Source organism: Vulpes vulpes, chromosome 15 (genome assembly GCF_048418805.1).
Source record: "Vulpes vulpes isolate BD-2025 chromosome 15, VulVul3, whole genome shotgun sequence".
Classification (NCBI taxonomy): domain Eukaryota; kingdom Metazoa; phylum Chordata; class Mammalia; order Carnivora; family Canidae; genus Vulpes; species Vulpes vulpes.
In genome coordinates this window covers 83,844,295-83,862,812 of record NC_132794.1, presented here as the reverse complement: position 1 = coordinate 83,862,812, position 18,518 = coordinate 83,844,295, and the positions used below count along the sequence as shown (strand labels likewise).

Genomic DNA, 18,518 nt, shown 5'->3' with positions numbered 1-18,518 from the left:
CAGCCCAGGGTGTGATCCTGGAGACCCGGGATCGAGTCCCACATCAGGCTCCCTGCCTGGAGTCTGCTTCTCCCTCTGCCTGTGTCTCTGCCTCTCTCTCTCTCTCTCTCTCTCTCTCCTCTCTGTGTATTTAAATAAATAGTAAAAAATCTTTTAAAAAAATAAAAAATAAATAAAAAGTAATAAAATCTAATACTTAAAAAAAATCTAACACTTATTTTTAGGGATACTGAATTTTTTTGGGGGGGATACTGAATTTTAAAAAAAAAGTAGGAAACAGCACACAAAAAAAACAATTTTAAAAGTCAATATAAAGGCTTAATTTTAAATACAGCTTTTTGATAGGTTTGTATACTAAAAAACAAAAAGTTTTCAAGAGAGGAATACAAAGAATTTCCTTCAATATTTTGTGAAAATCATTTAAAATATAAGATAGCCATAAATATAAGAGTTGTCAAAAGTTCAGTCATTGAAATCCTTTGCATATAATCATAAATCTTGATACTAATGCAGTCCTATAGTCAACACACACACTTTAGGGGCACCTGGGTAGCTCAGTTGGTTAAGAGTCTACCTTTGGCTCTGGTCATGATCTCAGGGTCCTAGTATCGAGGCCCGCATCAATCCCCAAGTCAAGCTCCGTGCTCAGTGCAGAGTCTGCTTCTCCCTCTCCCTCTCCCTCTCCCACTGCCCCTCCCCCTCACTCAACTTATGCTCTGTCAGATAAAATCTTAAAAACAAACAAAACCACACACATATTCAAGATATAACAGCTTCTAATAGAGATCCTCTGCTAAAGTTAGAGATAATAATATCCTAGCATAAAATTAAGAACAAATCTTGATTCATGATCTCACTCAATAAGGTACCTTTCTTGATGCCTAATATTAAATGTAACTAAAAACACATAAAAATACCACTGTTAATCCAAGGCTGTTAACAACGAGCTGCCTCAGGGGCAATAACTCAAGACTGAATTACAAGAGTACCATTTCCCTACATAAGCATTTATTAAATATATCAAGTGCCTCTTTTTTAAAGATTCTAACACTTATGACCAATCTTGCTAAGTAAGGAAAAAAATATAAATCCAAACCACAACAATCAAGACTCTATATATTACCAATGATCCCAAAAGATACTTTGCAGGATCCATAAGCATATGGATAAACAGCAAAATAAATGATGCAGAAAAAGTGTTTTCATTTTATTTTCTGTATTGAGGCTATCAGAAAGTGCTTAAAATACTTGCCTAGTAGAATTAACTATTATACTCCATAAAAGGCCTATTTCTTTGTTTCATTTTATAGATCTCCACGCTTTTCAAGTGTCTTGACTTCTAGTTTCGTAAAATCCTTGACCAATAACATATAGCAATTATGAAAAAGTTTAAAAATCTACCAAGCTATCAGGGAAAAGAGTACAGATATATTTATTGTGTACCTTGTGAATGAGGTCCAGAATTTCCTGGCTGCTTTCTAAAACACAAAACTGAAAAATGTGTCGAAGCATATCAGGCAGGATAGGTATAAGCCAAGATGAAGAGTTCTGAAAACAAAAACAGCATCAAATCTATAGTATATAATTCTTGAGTGTTAGCTTATTTGAAGAGTTACAAGTCAAATAATACAAGTGTTACCATGAAACAATGGTATGACTTTACCAAAATGTTCGACTGGGTGATAAATTTTTACAAGATTTTGGAGCAACAGTATTGCACTTCTTATTCTAATGATTTGGAGAAATTAAATATCACCAGAAAAACTAGTATTTTAAAAATGCAGATTCTCTAGTAGCATAGCATAAAGTCTGCTTAGTAGAAAATACAAGATAAAACTGGGAAAACACCTGAAGGCCAAATTCACTTCACCTGAACAATTATGCAAACATCTTTTCGATTTGGCTGCAGAAAGTAATTAGCTTACTATTACCTGAAAAAATCACAATGTATAATCTGGCCCATCCAGGACCAATCTATCTCTTGCAGATCTGAAAGTTTGCCCACTTATTTTGACTAATTTTGCACCTGTCTTCCAGTAGACAGTGATTTAGGCAGGAAATCTAATGCTACTGCTTTGTATTTATAAGTTTTTTTAACTAGATTGGTGGGGGAACGAAGTACATTGAGGAGCATATTATTCCTCAGTCCCTTAGAGACTACCCTCCTTGGAATTCCTCTTTCCAAACTTTTTTTATTAAAGTATTTAATAGATTTTTAGTATGCTAGGACTAGGACTCTACTCATCAAAAATTTCCCCCCAATCTAGAGAATATCTACAAAGTGCTGATGACCACCTAGCACTAGTCTAGCATAGTGTAAACTAAAATACAGAAAAATTCCTACCAGTCTGTTTACTTCACCAAGTTTTTTTTTTTTTTTAAAGATTTTATTTATTCATTCATGAGAAACACAGAAAGAGAGAGGCAGAGACACAAGCAGAGGGAGAAGCAGGCCCCATGCAGGGAGCCGATGCAGAACTCAATCTCGGGACTCTAGGATCACGCCCTGAGCCAAAGGCAGATGCACTCAACCACTAAACCACCCAGGCGTCCCATACTTCACCAAGTTTAAATTAACTATAATCAGGAACACTATTACTCAAGTTATATGTGAATTCAAGCTTTTCAAATGCCTTTGAAAAAAAATTTTTGGTCTGTATTAAATAATTAACAGAGCAATTATTAGCATTTTATGTTAGTCCTAAATGTAGTCCCCAACATTTTTGTAGTAAGCATCAGATGGGAGGGGAAGGGATTTGTGGGAATTACTAAGGAAAATGGCTAATTGTTATGGAGTGTGACATAGATGGGGTAGTTTCTTTCCAGTTGCTTTATTAAGATTGATGTTCTTTGCTGTCTTCTGCCTTCTTGGAACTCAGAGTAAACTGAGTTGATGACAAACAGAAATAGGACTATCAGCTCACTGTACCTGAAGAACAAGATGAAACTTCTAGCCAACTATACTCACTCACATTCTACCCTCCAGCCAATTTGCTTTCACTTCCTCTTTAGTACAATCATGCACTCTCCTGCTTCCAGAGTTTCATAAGCTGTTCCTGACCTTTACTCTGCTCTTCCCTTAATTCTATTCATCCTTCAGATCTCAGCTTAAACTTCACTTTTAGTAGGGTGTGTTCCCTGGCCTTCACTCACCCCACTAGCAAGGATCCAACAGCATCGTCTACTTTCCCTACCAGATGCTTACACCTCATTATGTTATTAGAGCTTGTCTAGTTGCCTGTTTCTCCTGTCTTGTTTAATTTCCTGTTTTAAGCTCTACAGAAGGGCAATGACCTTGTCTTTTACTGATGAGTATCTAAAGAATTGTAAGGACATAGGTAGGCACTAAATTATTTGTTGAATAAATTCATATTTCTTACAGGAAATGGTCCCATGTCATGGAGAGTAGTTATATGTGAAATTTTCCACAATTTTAGTTGGCAATAAATGCCAAATTTGTAAAACTGACAGGGTAAGCTCTTGCCAATACCTTTTTGCTATACCCCTTCTTTTATTTTCCCACAAGCATTCCCACAAAATGGTTATAGATGTGGAAAAAAGCAGAAGTCTGATCATCACTCCCATGAACACTTGATTCCTGCCTGTAGATAAATTCATCATCATTTCTTATCTCTGTTATCAAGTGATTTGGGGTTGCAGGGGAGGAGATTTGGAAAGAAGCTACAACTAAGCAATGAATTACAGTTTTTTTCATTAATTTGATCTGAAATCCCATTTTGGCCCACTGCTGAAAGAAAAAAAAAAAAACACAAAAATGAAGTAAACTCCATATTTACACAATTTATTATGCTCTGTTCTACTCATTTGTCCAATCAATATTTATTGAAAGTCAGATGAGTATTTTAACCTTTGCTCTTGCCCTTCAATACCTTTGTAAAATCTGGCCAACACCTAACTAGCTAATGTTCTCTAATGCCAGTCTTAGTTAAATATAGTCTTTTGGTCTTTCTTTTCCCCTCTACATATACATATGAGAAATTTCTTACATCCTAGATCCTGAGATTCCAACTCAATCTCATATATATCTTCATGCTAAATACGTTTCATGCTAAAGCTTGCTTTTCAAATAGTCGATGTATGTAACTGAAATTTTTTAATAACTCAAAGTGGCTGTGATACAAGTGGAATGGAAAAGTTGACCCTATCAGGAGAACAAAAGATTAATGTCCAACATGTTTTTCTAGATTAAGGAGTCAAGTTCAAGCTACAGCACTAACTGGTAACAATACTAGATATTCCAGGAAAGTAGTTGACTGATAGACATACAGATTCACAGATACGCTCTTGTACGCATAAAAACAGTCATGGGCTAAAGAGACAGTACAGAAAGGAAAATCAAGTAATAAATTTCTTCACTTTGATCACCAAACTGCTAGTTTAACAAAAAAGTTACACCTTGATTTTATGTTCTTACCAAATGAAACTAGTTCGGTTTGCTTACAAGTTCCTATTTCATGCTCCCTACGAAGTGGTTTGGTTTGTCTATACAAAGTGTACTTGAATTAAAAAAAGAGGCTATAGAGGAGGAAGAGCCAATATCTGGAAAGTCTTCTGTACCAGACTAGTGAAGAATATAAAAAAACAGTTGAAGAATCTAAATAAGGAGTACCAAAGGTAATGCATGATTAGCACTGCATTTTAAAACAATCCCACTCAGCACTATGAAAGACCAAATGGGGGTGGGAACCAAAATGGAGGCAGAGAGACCAGTTTGAAAGGTGATGAATTGATGTATTTGAGAAGTGCACAAGCTTGAACCAGGCAATGGTAGTGGGATCACAGAGAGAGGAATGGAGATACATTATTGAAAAGGTGAGCCATATATTAAATGTGGCCCATTATTTTTTAAAAAAAAAAAAAAGGTAAAATGAAACTAGAAATTTTTGATCCAGGGGCACCTGGGTGGCTCAGTGGTTGAGCATCTGCCTTTGACTCAGGGCATGATCCCAGGGTCCTGGGATTGAGTCCCACATCGGGCTTCCCACAGAGAGCCTGCTTCTCCCTCTGCCTTTCTCTCTGCTTCTCTCTGTGTGTCTCTCTTGAATAAATAAATAAATAAATAAAATCTTAAAAAAAAAAGAAAAAAGAAAACTCAGCACCAAAAAAACCGCCAAGTAATCCAATTTAAAAATGGGCAGAAGGGGATCCCTGGGTGGCACAGCGGTTTAGCGCCTGCCTTTGGCTCAGGGCGCGATCCTGGAGACCCGGGATCGAATCCCACGTCAGGCTCCCGGTGCATGGAGCCTGCTTCTCCCTCTGCCTGTGTCTCTGCCTCTCTCTCTCTCTGTGACTATCATAAATAAAAATAAAAATTAAAAATTAAAAAAATTAAAAAAATTAAAAATAATAAAAAAATAAAAATGGGCAGAAGACAGACATTTCTTCAAAGAAGACATACAGATGGCCAACACACACATGAAAAGATGCTCAACACTGCTCATCATCAAGGAAATGCAAATCAAAACTACAATGAGATATCACATCACAGTTGTCAGAATGGCTAAAATTCACAACACAAGAAACAACAGGTGCTGGCAAGGATGTGGAGAAAAAGGAATTCTTGTGCACTGCTGGTTGGAATGCAAACTGGTACAGCCAGTGTGGAAAACAGTATGGAGATTTCTCAAAAAGTTAAAACATCCAAATGATCCAGTTAATTGTTCTTTTGGGTATTTACCCAAAGAATATGAAAACATTAACTTAAAGATACATGCATCTCTACATTTATTGCAGCAATATTTACAACAGTCAAAATATGGAAGCAGCCCAGTGTCCAGTGATAGATGAATGGATAAAGAAAATGTGGGATACATATGCGCACACACATGCATACACAGAAATACTAGCCATAAAAACGGACAAAATGAAATCTTGCCATTTGCAAAACGAATGGATCTAGAGAATATAATGCTAAGTGAAATAAGTTAGAGAAAGACAAATACCATAAGATTTTAATCATAAATGTGAAATTTAACAAAACGAACAACAAAAACAACAGATAAACCAGAAAAACAGACTAAATCATAGAGAACAAATTGATGGTTACCAGAGGATAGATGGGTAGAGCAGGTGAAGTGGATCAAGAGGATACTTATCGTGATAAGTACTAATATATAGAATTATTGAATCGCTGTATTAGTTGTGTGGGTTTGTTTTGTTTTGTTTTTATTTGAGAGAGCAAGTGAGCAAGCATAAGAGGCGTGACGGGCAGGAGGAAAGGAAGAAGAGAAGCAAACTCTCCAGTGAACCAGGAGCTCGATGTGGCTCAATCCCAGGGCCATAAGATCATGACCTGAGCCAAAGGTAAGTGCCTGCTTAACCAACTGAGCCACTCAGGTACCCGAATCACTATGTTGTACACCTGAAACTGATATAACACTATGTTAACTATACTGGATTTTTTAAAAAATTCATCAAATAGGGACACCTGGGTGGCTCAACGATTGGGCAGCTGCCTTCATCTCAGGTCGTGATCCTGGGCTCCTGTGAAGAGCCTGCCTCTCCCTCTGCCTATGTCTCTGCCTCTCTCTGTCTCTCTCATGAATAAATAAATAAATTTTTTTTAAAAAATCATCAAATAAATATAACATTGTTAGAGAAAAAAACTTTTTCATCAAATAAATATAACATGGTTACAGCTGGGTTACAGAGGTGGACTTGAAAATATTTCTTGACTCCAGATTAATATTAGGAAATAATAAGGGAAAGGACTGACAACGGCCGAAGAGGGGCACCTGGCTGGGTCAATCAGAAGAGCGTAGAACTCTTGATCTCAGTCAGGGTCATGAGCTTGAACCTCACATTGGGTATAGAGATTACTTAAATAAATAAAACTTAAAAAAAAATACATAAAGAAATTTTAAAATTCAAGAGTAAGAAAACAACTCAATTTTTTAAAAAGGGAAAAGACCTGAATAGACACTTCACTAAAGAAGAGATATAGATGGCAAATAAGCATATGAAAAGATGCTCAAAACATCATCTATCATTGGGGAATTTAAACTATAAGATTCCATTACACATTTATTAGAAAGGCTAAAATCTGCAACACTGACAACATTCAATGTTTGTAAGGATGTGGAGCAACAAGAACTCTCATTCACCACTGATGGAAATGCCAAATGGTACGGCAATTCTGGAAGACAATTTCTTACAAAATTAAACATATTCCTTGTGCTCTCTGGGGTTTACCTAAGTGCACTGAAAACTTTCCCATACAAAAACTTGCACATAATGTTTCAAACTTCATTCATGGGCGCCTTGGTGGCTCAATTGGTTAAGTGTCTGATTTCAGCTAAGGTCATGATCTCAGGGTCCTGGGATAGAGCCTTGCATCCAGCTCCCCACTCAGAGGGGAGTCTGATTCTCACTCTCCCCCTCTGCCCCTCCCGTCTTATGTGCTTGCTCTAATAAAAAAAAAAAAAAAAAAAAAAACTTTATTCATAATTGCCCAAAACAGGAAGCAACCAAGATATCCTTCAATAAGTCAGTAAATGGGGATGCCTCATGGCTCAGTGGTTGAGCATCTGCCTTCGGCTCAGGATGTGATCCCAGAGTCCCCGGATAGAGTCCCACATTGGGCTCCCCACAGAGAGCCTGCTTCTCCCTCTGCCTGTGTCTCTGTCTCTCTCTCTGTGTTTCTCATGAATAAATAAATAAAATCTTAAAAAAAAAAAAAAAAAGAATTTGGAAAGAGGAAAAGAGGAATCCATAGATGGAGCACAGGCACTTTTTTATTTTGTATGATACTGCAATGGTGGAAACATATCACTGGACATTTGTCAAAACCCATACAATCTACAATACAAAGAGTAAATTCTAATGTAAACTATGGACTTTAGTTAATGGATCAATGGATCATACTGGGGCACCTGAGTGGCTCAGTTGGTTAACTACCCAACTCTAGATTTCAGCACAGGTCATGATCTCAGGGTTGTAAGTTCAAACCATCAGCTCCACAATGGGTATGGGATGGGATCTGCTTAAGATTCTTTCTCTCTCTGCCCCTCACCCTCCCTCAAAAATTTTTTTTAAAAAGTACTACACGAATGCAAGATGTTAACTATGGGGAAAATGTGTGTGTGTGTGTGTGTGTGTGTAGGGGCATATAAGAAATATATGCTTCTTGCCCAATTTTTCAGTAAACCTAAACTGCTCTTAAAAGTCTGTTAGAAAAATAATAAAGAAAACCATGAAGTGAAGAAATCTGGTAACTTCAAGAGGGCTAACCAAAGTAAATTTAAGAACTTTATTTAAGAATTTACTTAAGAATCAAATACCACAATACAAAAATGAAATGAAAATTCAGAACCCATGCCAGTTTTGTCATATGAACCCATGCCTGATCAGCTGAGGGGTTATAAAACAAATCTGAAGGTTTTTCCTCAGAAGATTCTGATTAGGTAAAATTTAAAAATAAGGCAAAACCAAATTTACAGATACAGAATCACAGAAATACAACACACTACCATGCTGATTAAAGCAAGTCTATGTGGAATATTCCCCTCTTTTAATATATATTCCTTTTTTTTTTTTTTTTTTTAAGATTTTACTTATTCATGAGAGACACAGAGAGAGGCAGAGACACAGGCAGAGGGAGAAGCAGGCTCTGTGCGGGGAGCCCGATGTGGGACTCGATCCCGGGTCTCCAGGCTCAGGCCCTGGGCTGCAGGCGGCGCCCAACTGCTGAGCCACCCAGGCGCCCCTCTTTTAATATTCCTAATTCACACAGAAGGGTATGAACACAAGAGAGATATTTACCTATACTATAATCTACTGTCTAAAAATAAATAAGTATAAAAAAGAAAAAAAATAAAAATAAAAAAATAAAAATAAATAAGTAAAATGAAAAAAATCAACTTTTTTTTTTTTAAAGATTTAATTTATTTATTCATGAGAGACAGAGAGAGAGAGAAAGGCACAGACACAGGCAGAGGGAGAAGCAGGCTCCATTCCATGCAGGGAGCCTGACGTGGGACTCGATCCCGGGTCTCCAGGACCACACCCTGGGCCAAAGGCAGTGCTAAACCACTGAGCCACCCGGGCTGCCCCAACTGCTGCTTTTTAAGGATCACTGGCTCAAACTGTGGTACCCACAAATAACAGCATGTCAGAATGATTCTTTATGATATTTCCCCAAATTCTAGTATTTTGTTTGACCTATTGTTATTTTTAAAATAAAAATGTGAAGCCTTTTATAGGCAGGGCAAAGACTCCTCAAGTCAGCAGTGACATTACCTGATGATCTTTCAAAGCATTTCCATGTGTGACTCCTGAAGTATACTATCCTTGGAAATACTATGCTCTTAAGATTGAGTAATTCTTAAGGAAGAGGCAAGTGCCTAGCAATTTCATCATCATTCTTAAGGAATCATACTGTAGAGCTCCTAATCTGGAATGAGCTCTGCCAATTCTGACAACCATCCAGCTGTCAACCACAAAAAGCAAGCAAAAACTGAATAGGTCTCTAACAGACTATTCAATCCATCTTCCACTCATAAATTTGTTGAAGGCCTCCTATGTGTTAAGTACTATTCCAAGCACTGGGAATATGACCTAGAGCAAAATATAAAAATGTTCCTGCCCTCATGGGGATTATACTCTTATGTGTCTACATGGTCACCATACCACCGCTATTAGGTCCAGCATTCTCCTGATCTTTGGATATGTAGCAAGAGTAACCTGGTGGTCAGATTTATTTTATAAAATTATTTTATATAATTTCAAGATCACTAGACATAATTATTAGTTCTTACCTGGTCCTGTGTTGATAATAATGTAAATAGAGTTTCCAGTGCTGCTCTTCGAACTGATGATATAGTGTGATGCAAAAAAGGCCAGACACGTGGAACTAAAACTGTGAGTGACTGCTGAATACTAAAAAAGAAAACACAATGTTACTCATTCTCAGTTGTAACTATGTTAATACATTATCTAAATATGTCCTTGTGGACCTAGTATCTTTCTTGATGAATAAATTTTAAAAAGATAATACAGTTTTCATATGAACATTCATTTAACATCCTCATTCAGAACTGTTATTATTGCACCACAATAGCCAGAGCAAATGCAGGCAAAAGAAATATTAGGTTCTACGGCACTAATAGCATGAATTACCTTTTTCAAATAAACTTTCGAATATAACTGTCCTTATTTTCAATCTGTTCTTACTCATGAAAATGGGATATGTATCTTAACTGGTAGTCAGGCTACACAAAATCAAGATTGTTAATTCATTCTTGCTCATGGCTAACCCCAATAGGTAATCAATAGATGCACATAACTTACATTTCCTTTTGGGGTCATCTCTGTCACATATCAAATGAGCAAGAGGTTGTATGGTAGTAGCTTTGAAATTCGTTATCCTTATTTAGCATTACTAAGTTAAGAAAACTCAAATATCTTCCTTCTCACAGATTAGAGTTTAAATGGAAAAGCAAGAAATGTCACATCTATGCTAACAACTTAGACCACAGAATTCCTGCACATACATGAGTCATTTACTATAAAAATTACCTTGAATTAGGAAATGATGTATAACAGCATTTAAAATATGTAACTGTAGAAAAAGGCATGAATAAAAAAGAATATGGCAGGTGTAACTATCCGTTCTTTTGTGGTTCCCCTCCGAATGTCTTTTAACACTATTTTCATTACTTACAGGTTTGTATGAACATCACTTCTTACATTTACTTAAACATTTAGTAAATTTATTTATAAAATTTTAACTTAAACACATGCACACAGAGACATAAGACTCCAACTATGTAAAAACATTATAATAAGGTCTTGTAAATAGTGTAACTATTCATGTTCCTAATGACATGCTGCATTTATTTCTTACATAAGATGGAAAGTATCTGTCAAATATATGAAGCAAACTTTCTAATAAGGCAACTTTGAAAGAAATTAAAAACCACATTATATCTATCACATTGAATTAACAGAATTTTCACTACTACTTTCATTTTCTTATGTTACTTAACTTTCCTGACACTGTCTACTTAATGATTTTTCTTTTAAGTCCTAAGTCCTTTATTTAGGGTAGTTATTAACAAAGGCTTATGGTCCAAACCCACTCTACCCAATTTTTTAAATAAAGTTTTATTGGAACACAGCCATATCCATTCCTTTATATACTGTCTATGGATGCTTTTGTATTAGAATGGCATTGCTGAGTACTTTTGACAATGATCACATGGCCCACAAAACCAAAATACCACCATCTGGACTTTCACCGAAAAAGTCTGCCAACCTCTGATTTAGTGCGATTAAAAATAACTCTTGCATTTTGCAGCTTGAAAAGGGCTTTCACACAGATGAACTCATTTAATGCCTATAGCTTTCATTATTAATTAAAAATACCTGAAAATTAGGAAATTCCATATATGCCCTGCCACTTTTTCTTTTCACTTGCTTTTACAGGCACTTATTTTGCTATTCCATTATATTTCTGAAGTTAACTATAATAGTATGAACAAGAGAAGAATTCTAAAACCAATGCAACGAAAGGGTAAAGATGACCTTTTTAATTTTCTGCCTCAAATGTGCCAGTGGTTAGAGATTAAAGAAGAAAAGGCTGCTTGAGAATACAGTCTTTGGCTGGCATCCCCAACTCACAGTGCTGTTCTTAAAGATGCTCTACTATTGTATTCTTAGGTTTCGTTATCTGGAAATGTATGTAAACACTTTTTACTTTATTGCACTAACTACAAATAATTACCTGCATTGTTGGACCTGAGGATAAGTTAATAAGGATGAAAGAAGAGTCATAATACTATTTGTTGAAGCTGTAAGATCATCTAGTTCCAGCAGAGCATCCCATAATGTATTTATGATGAAGGGTACCTATAAGATCAGTTATTAAGAAAACATTTTACACAAAATATGCACAAGCTATGCCAAACTTTAGTCACTACTAATTCAAAAACATATATAATCCTCACACCTTTGGATAGTAACAGTTTTGAGCAAAATTAAGAAGGAGGGAGATGTTATTTACTTATATTAATTCTCTACCCCTCTTTAAATGCCACTCAACTCTACTTTGGTGCTTCCCTTCCTAACCAGGCTCATAACGGGAGGGAGAATTCAAGAAATAAGGTAGCCAATACTCATTATTACTCCAATACTCTATTTTATTAAAAAAAAAAAAAAACTCTGAGAACAATATAGTGTACATATACAAGACATGACCCTCTGTGTAAAGCAACTTTAATATATTTAATACAATACTAATCATCATGAAAAGACAAATTTAGTTTTTGAGCTTTTAAATAAATACTGCTTACTGCACTTCCAAATATTCATGTTCTGATTTTGATAATTTTGAAAGTCAGATCTTAAAAGAGGTATTTCAAAAAATGAGACCAGATTAAAAAAACCTAAAGCCAAAACCAAAATCAAAACAAACAAAAATCAAAAAAAACAAAAAAAACAAACAAAAATCCCATATGTCTAAAAACAAGGAGTAAAATAAAAAAAAACGGTTGCTTTCTTCTCAAAGAAGTTCCTTATATATACTCTCTACATGAAGGAGAAGAAAATTAATAGACAAAATTCACTCCTCCAAGGATAATATATAACTGAAATTGCATCTGAAATTGCATACATTAGAGGACTATCTGTCATAAGAAAAATGGAGGATGGGGTGCCTGGCTGGCTCAGTTGGTGGGGCACACAACTCTCAATCTCAAGGCCGTAAATTTGAGCCCACACTGGGTGTAGAGATTACTTAAAAATAAAATCTTAAGAAAAAAGAAAATGGAGGATGAAGGAGAAAAAAGTACTTAATGTTTTTCCTAATACTCTACACCATGAATATAAACAAGCTCTATAGAAGAAAATGCGAAAAAATTTAATTTACCTTCTGTGTCTGAAGATACACAAGGCTTTCTACCACAGGTACTAATGATGCTGCAGCAACAGCTCTGACATCATCATCAAGGTCCTGAAGTCCTTCAATTATTCTAGTTAAAACTTTAGGCAATAAAGTATTAATTACATCCTGTAAAACAGTGTATCAAAATAGATTAATCTTCCATAATACAATTATTGTACTTAAACATTTTTTATTAAATTTATCATATGAAAGCATAAATCCTAATTTTTTTAGTTTTATTATTTTAAGTAATCTCTACACTAAATGTGGGGCTCCAACTCACAACCCTGAGATCAAGTCATATGCTTCTCCAACTGAACCAGCCAGGTGCCCCATAAATCCCAATCTTCATTAAAAAGGAATCACATAAACAAAAAAGAAAAATAACATCAATAGAAGCCTATGTGTAACTAATCCCACTTGAAAAAGACTACAACAGTATCAAGTACTTTATTATTCAATGTGGCTTAAAATATCAGAAAATATTTTTCCAAGTAGAACTATGAACTCCCTGTGTTGAACACACACGCATATATACCACTGGTGCTGGAACCTCAACTTGTATGTCTTATTCAACACCAATGACAATCAAAACGGGTGTGAGAGAAGGCAGGAAAAGCCATCCCTTCCTGCTTCTCCTAACTCCAATCTATTCTTTCAGTTTCCTCAAAAGGAGGCCCCACAGGGGCTACTCATAGGATCATACACTAGGAACCTCTCTGAGAATTGGTCTGGCTATGAAACAGGAACAGTTTTTCAAAACTAATGAACCATCTTTTGATTTGTACTTAAATTCTTATTAGCACCACCTAGGTCTATGACACTACCTCAAAGAGGCTGGCTTATCTTTAACACTAAGAATCCAGGGCCATTTCATATACTTAATGAAAATAAACTAAGGGGGGAAATAACTCTCCCACACATGCTTCAAAAACTGAAGTGTTTACCTGACGAACTGCCAAAGCATACTTTATTCCTAGCAGACCACCATGTCTAACTTCCCACTGTTCTTGTGTAAGTAATTTAAGCAGCACATCCACAGTTTTATGAACTCCTGTTTCATTCATGTGTTTTAACACCACACCTAATGTCTGAGCACAAGTTTCACGAACTGGTGCTACAACCTATGAACAAGAAAGGAAGAAAACTCATTATTACAAAAGACTTATTCCATTACATTTGAAATATGATTGGGCAAAGCCTCTCTTAGGTGATACTTACTTCATCAGAAACAAAGTCTCCAAATCTGTCTAACGCAAAAACACAAAGAAGTCTAATAACTAAGTCTTCCAACCACTCTTGATGCTGCTGAATCATCTGTTAAAACAATCATTTTTTAATTAACAGATGAAGATCATACTTTGTATTGGGGGTTGAAGAAACATTAGGTCCAAAATCAAAACTAAATATTGGGACAGACTGGACAATAACCAAAATATAGTATAGTCCAATTACTATCTCTGATATTAACCACATCTTGTTTGTTGATTAATTAGGTTCAAATGTACCATACCAAAATCTTTAAAATTCATCAATTCTGTTACTTGCACTCCAAGAGAAATTAAGAAACTACTCCAAGTTGCTCTGATTTCAATTATATCTGTCATGTATCTATCCTACTACCAGTGTCTCATGCTACACCAGACATACTGCTTAATGACCTCTAAACTATCCCCCTGTCCCTCTTACTCTACTTTCCAGTCCATTATATCCTGGCTCAAGTACTCTTGCTTCTATCTATTTTTTACTTAGTGTTTCTGAACATATCTTTCGCATGAGCTCATTCTTTCTATGTTAGTAAACAGACTTCTTCCCAACCTTTTTATTTTTTCCTCACATTCAGCTTTCCATATTTCTTATTATTTATCTACTTATTACTTCTATGTCATGGCCCAAGCTCTGGAACTTCCCTGGCTTGGGAAAAGAATTCAACTACTGAAATATAGTGATAACTGGTCCTTTACTACACATACCTCTTCTAAAGTGCTATCTCCCATTTTACCACCACTTTTTCCATGAGCTTTAAGGATTTCCCTAAGTCCAGTGCCTGCACCATGCCGAACCTAAAAACAAACAAGAAGCAAATGTCAGAGGCTAAATGCTTAAGAAACTAAGTTTAACTTCTCTTCAATATGAAAAAGGGATAGTAAATTTTTAAGAAATCAGAATAAACCAAAATGACAGTCAGAATATGTCATCCCTCTGCTATCCAAGAAAAATTACGTATATTAATTTCATGATTTGGTTATATTGAATTTTTCTAAAATCAAGCTAAGAAAACAATTATTCTAAAATCCTTCTAAGATATTAATCTATATGGCTGTCACTTCCCTACCCTTTACCTGCTTTCAGCATTATCCTCAGCAAAAGAGAGGAAAGAATCATATGTTGTTTCCGATAGACCCAACATCAATATTTTAGAAATATATATATTAAAACTAAGTTCCAAAGCTACCAGAGTAAGTGTGAAAGGAAGAGAATTCAACTGTCTCATGACTAATGCTTCACTGTCACCCTGTGGCCTTCTGAAATATCATCTGGAAGGGAGCAAATGGGCCACTGACACTGCATTCACTCACTTAAGATTCAATTTACGGTAAGACTTGAATAACTTTAAAGATTTATTATTTATTTTATTTTATTTTATTTTATTTTATTTTATTTTATTTATTTTATTATTTTATTTTATTTTATTTTATTTTATTTTATTTTATTTTATTATTTTATTTTATTTTATTTTATTTTATTTTATTTTATTTTATTTTATTTTATTTTATTTTATTTTATTTATTTTATTTTATTTTATTTTATTTTATTTTAGAGAGACAGCAGGGGGGGAAGGGCAGAGAGAGAAGCAGACTCCCCGCTGAGCAGGGAGCCCAATGCAGAACTCATGACCTGAGCTGAAGGCAGATGTTTAACTGACCGAGCCACCCAAGCACTCACGACTTGAATACTTTTAAACAGAAGACATCAAAGAGAAGAAATGCCCCTAAAAGGTATTCCAGAGCACTGTTTTTTAAATCACCCAGAAGCCAACCAACGTAGGACAGAATGCTTTGAGACCACCGACCCTGAACTTCAATCAGAGGAATTTCACTTTCATCTCTTTTATATACTGGGATCTGATCAAGATTTACATTTCTGAGACTAACAAGCTGGTATGGAAACTACTGCTCTTAACTAAAATTGTCCACTTAAAAAGGAAGTTTTTACTATTTGGAAGAGATATGCCAGAGATACTACAGCTAAAAAAATGAAAAGAAATGAACAGATCACTAAAGAAATAACGACCAAAAAGTATATGAAAGGTGAAAATGAGTCTCAAGTTTTCTACTTAGAAGGTGAATGATATGAAGTGCCTGGGTCAGTAAGTATCCTGAGAGGTATACAGGGAAAGAATAGGGACCCTAACAGATTGTGTTTGACATGGCTCCCTTCATTAGAAAAAACAAAAACAAAAAATATAGAGCTGAGAGAAGCTGGAATAAAGAAATCTTACCTCCCAGGAGGGATTAAAAAGGTCATTGCAAAGTTCTTCACAAAAGCTTTCTAACGGCCATTCATTTGTCTGAATAAGAAAAACAGAATTAGTACTAATTCAAAAGTTCCGATTTATGCTCATAATTTAAGTAATTTAATATTTGTAAATCTATAGTAATAAGCTTTTAAATTTTAATTTAATTAAAATTTAAATAATTAAAATTTTTACTAATGAAGTAAAGATACAATAAAATTTCTCTCAATGGGCAGATTATTAAATACTATCTACTATCATATTAGTATGAAAAAATTATAAATGATTTCAAAAGACACCTCAGGGCATTTTAATAGTACCTCTTCAATTAAGGAAGAACTCTCTGGAACATTATCAATCAAGACTTTGGAATCATTTGCAGACTGATTAATAACAACATTTGCTATTTTTCTTCTCTTTTCTTCTGGTTCCCCATCAGTGCTATCATTGCTAAAAAAATAAAAGTCACCATTTTAAAAAGTGAATAAAGAATAATGTCAACCACAATGAATGTCAGAATCCATCATTTGAACCAATGTTTTGCCATATTCTACTTATATGGTTTGCCTAAATTTCATATATCAAATAAGATTAACCATTTAAAAAGTTTTGGGTAAAAATACTCTCCTACTCTTACTGATGAATGTAAAATAGATCCATGAATTCTTGCTTTCAAACTGAATCTCAAATCTAACAAGTCTTTTTTACTTCCTATCAACAATCAGCTCTTCTCCTTTTTTTTTTTAAGATTTTATTTATTCATTCATGAGAGAAACAGAGAGAGGCAGAGACACAGATAGAGGGAGAAGCAGGCTCCATGCAGGGAGCCTGATTTGGGACTCGATCCTGGGACTCCAGGATCAAGCCCTGGACTGAAGGCGGTGCTAAACTAGAGCCACTCAGGGATCCCTCCTTTTTGTTTTAAATGATCTTGGTCTAACAACCTAAATCTGACCCAGCATAACTTTTCTAGGCTTTTGTACCCTGGAGGAAACTAATATATTGAGTAACATACTATAATCCTACTAGCTTTTGAAAAACAGAGACAACTGACCAATGAAAAATGTATCCAGAAAATTTGAGGAAATGTTACTTTATAACGAACAAAAATATTGAGGCTAGCATAGTAATAAAACATTACAAAAGAGAAGGCAAATGAAACTATTCAGTATTCACAATTAGCAGAGTTAAGGTATATACAGGATTATTCTCCATAAATATCCCCCCCCCCATCTTAATAATTAGATTTGGCCAACCATTTTTTGTAAATGTGATGAAAGAAATCTAACCCTCCTTAATCTCATTCCTTATTATTATTCCCCTAATTCACTCCCTATTATTCTTCCTCTAATTCTCTCCAATCTAGCCACATTGGTTGGTCACCATACTACCCATGAACTTTTTAGGCATGTTTCTTTTTCCAGGCTCTACTTGTAATGTCTTTTCCAAATATTCATAGGACTAGCATCCTTACTTCTTTCCAATCTTTAATGAAAAGTCACTTCTGTGAATCCCTCCCTGACTATGCTATCCAAATTCCAAACTCTCTCCCCACAAAACATTTCATGTTACTTCCTTGTTTCATCTCCTTTGTCTTTTTTAATCCTTACCATTAACATGATATTACTTATCTTCTTTTTTTTTTTTTTAAGTTATCTCTACCCAACATGGGGCCAAATTTACAACCCCAAGACCCAGAGTTGCATGCTCTACCGACTGAGCCAGGCAGGTGCCCCTACTTACTTATCTTCTTCATTTTTTCCTCTAGAATATAAGCTTCATGAAGGCAGAATTTTAATCTATTTTATTCACCAATGCATCCTGAGGGCCTAGAATAGTATCTGGCACTTAGAAGCTATTCAGTAAATATTTGCAGAATGAATAAATCATGAACTCTGAAAAGTAAGATCTACTATTTCAATATTCAAATATTTGGGGAAATCTGCTTATATGAAAAAAGCCAACAGACACAGATTACTAAATGCAGTCCTAGTAAGTTGTTCTTTTAAAATAAACCTGCTGTTTAATAAAGCTTAATAAAAATTTCATACTAAAAAGAACCCCAAACAAAGAAATTTAACCCCACGTAAAAATTTACAC

General features: G+C 35.1%; 1 protein-coding gene across 1 annotated transcript in view; it reads right to left on the bottom strand.

Moving 5' to 3' along the window:
* BTAF1 (B-TFIID TATA-box binding protein associated factor 1) overlaps positions 1-18,518 on the bottom strand; it is a 95,260-nt gene that overhangs the window by 43,191 nt on the left and 33,551 nt on the right. The window contains exons 7-15 of the mRNA XM_025990631.2: positions 16,739-16,868; positions 16,404-16,472; positions 14,875-14,964; positions 14,123-14,218; positions 13,849-14,025; positions 12,887-13,027; positions 11,744-11,868; positions 9,777-9,897; positions 1,444-1,548 (exon numbers count right to left, since the gene is read on the bottom strand). Coding sequence (XP_025846416.1) covers positions 1,444-1,548; positions 9,777-9,897; positions 11,744-11,868; positions 12,887-13,027; positions 13,849-14,025; positions 14,123-14,218; positions 14,875-14,964; positions 16,404-16,472; positions 16,739-16,868 — 1,054 coding nt within the window. The remainder of the gene's footprint in view (positions 1-1,443; positions 1,549-9,776; positions 9,898-11,743; positions 11,869-12,886; positions 13,028-13,848; positions 14,026-14,122; positions 14,219-14,874; positions 14,965-16,403; positions 16,473-16,738; positions 16,869-18,518) is intronic.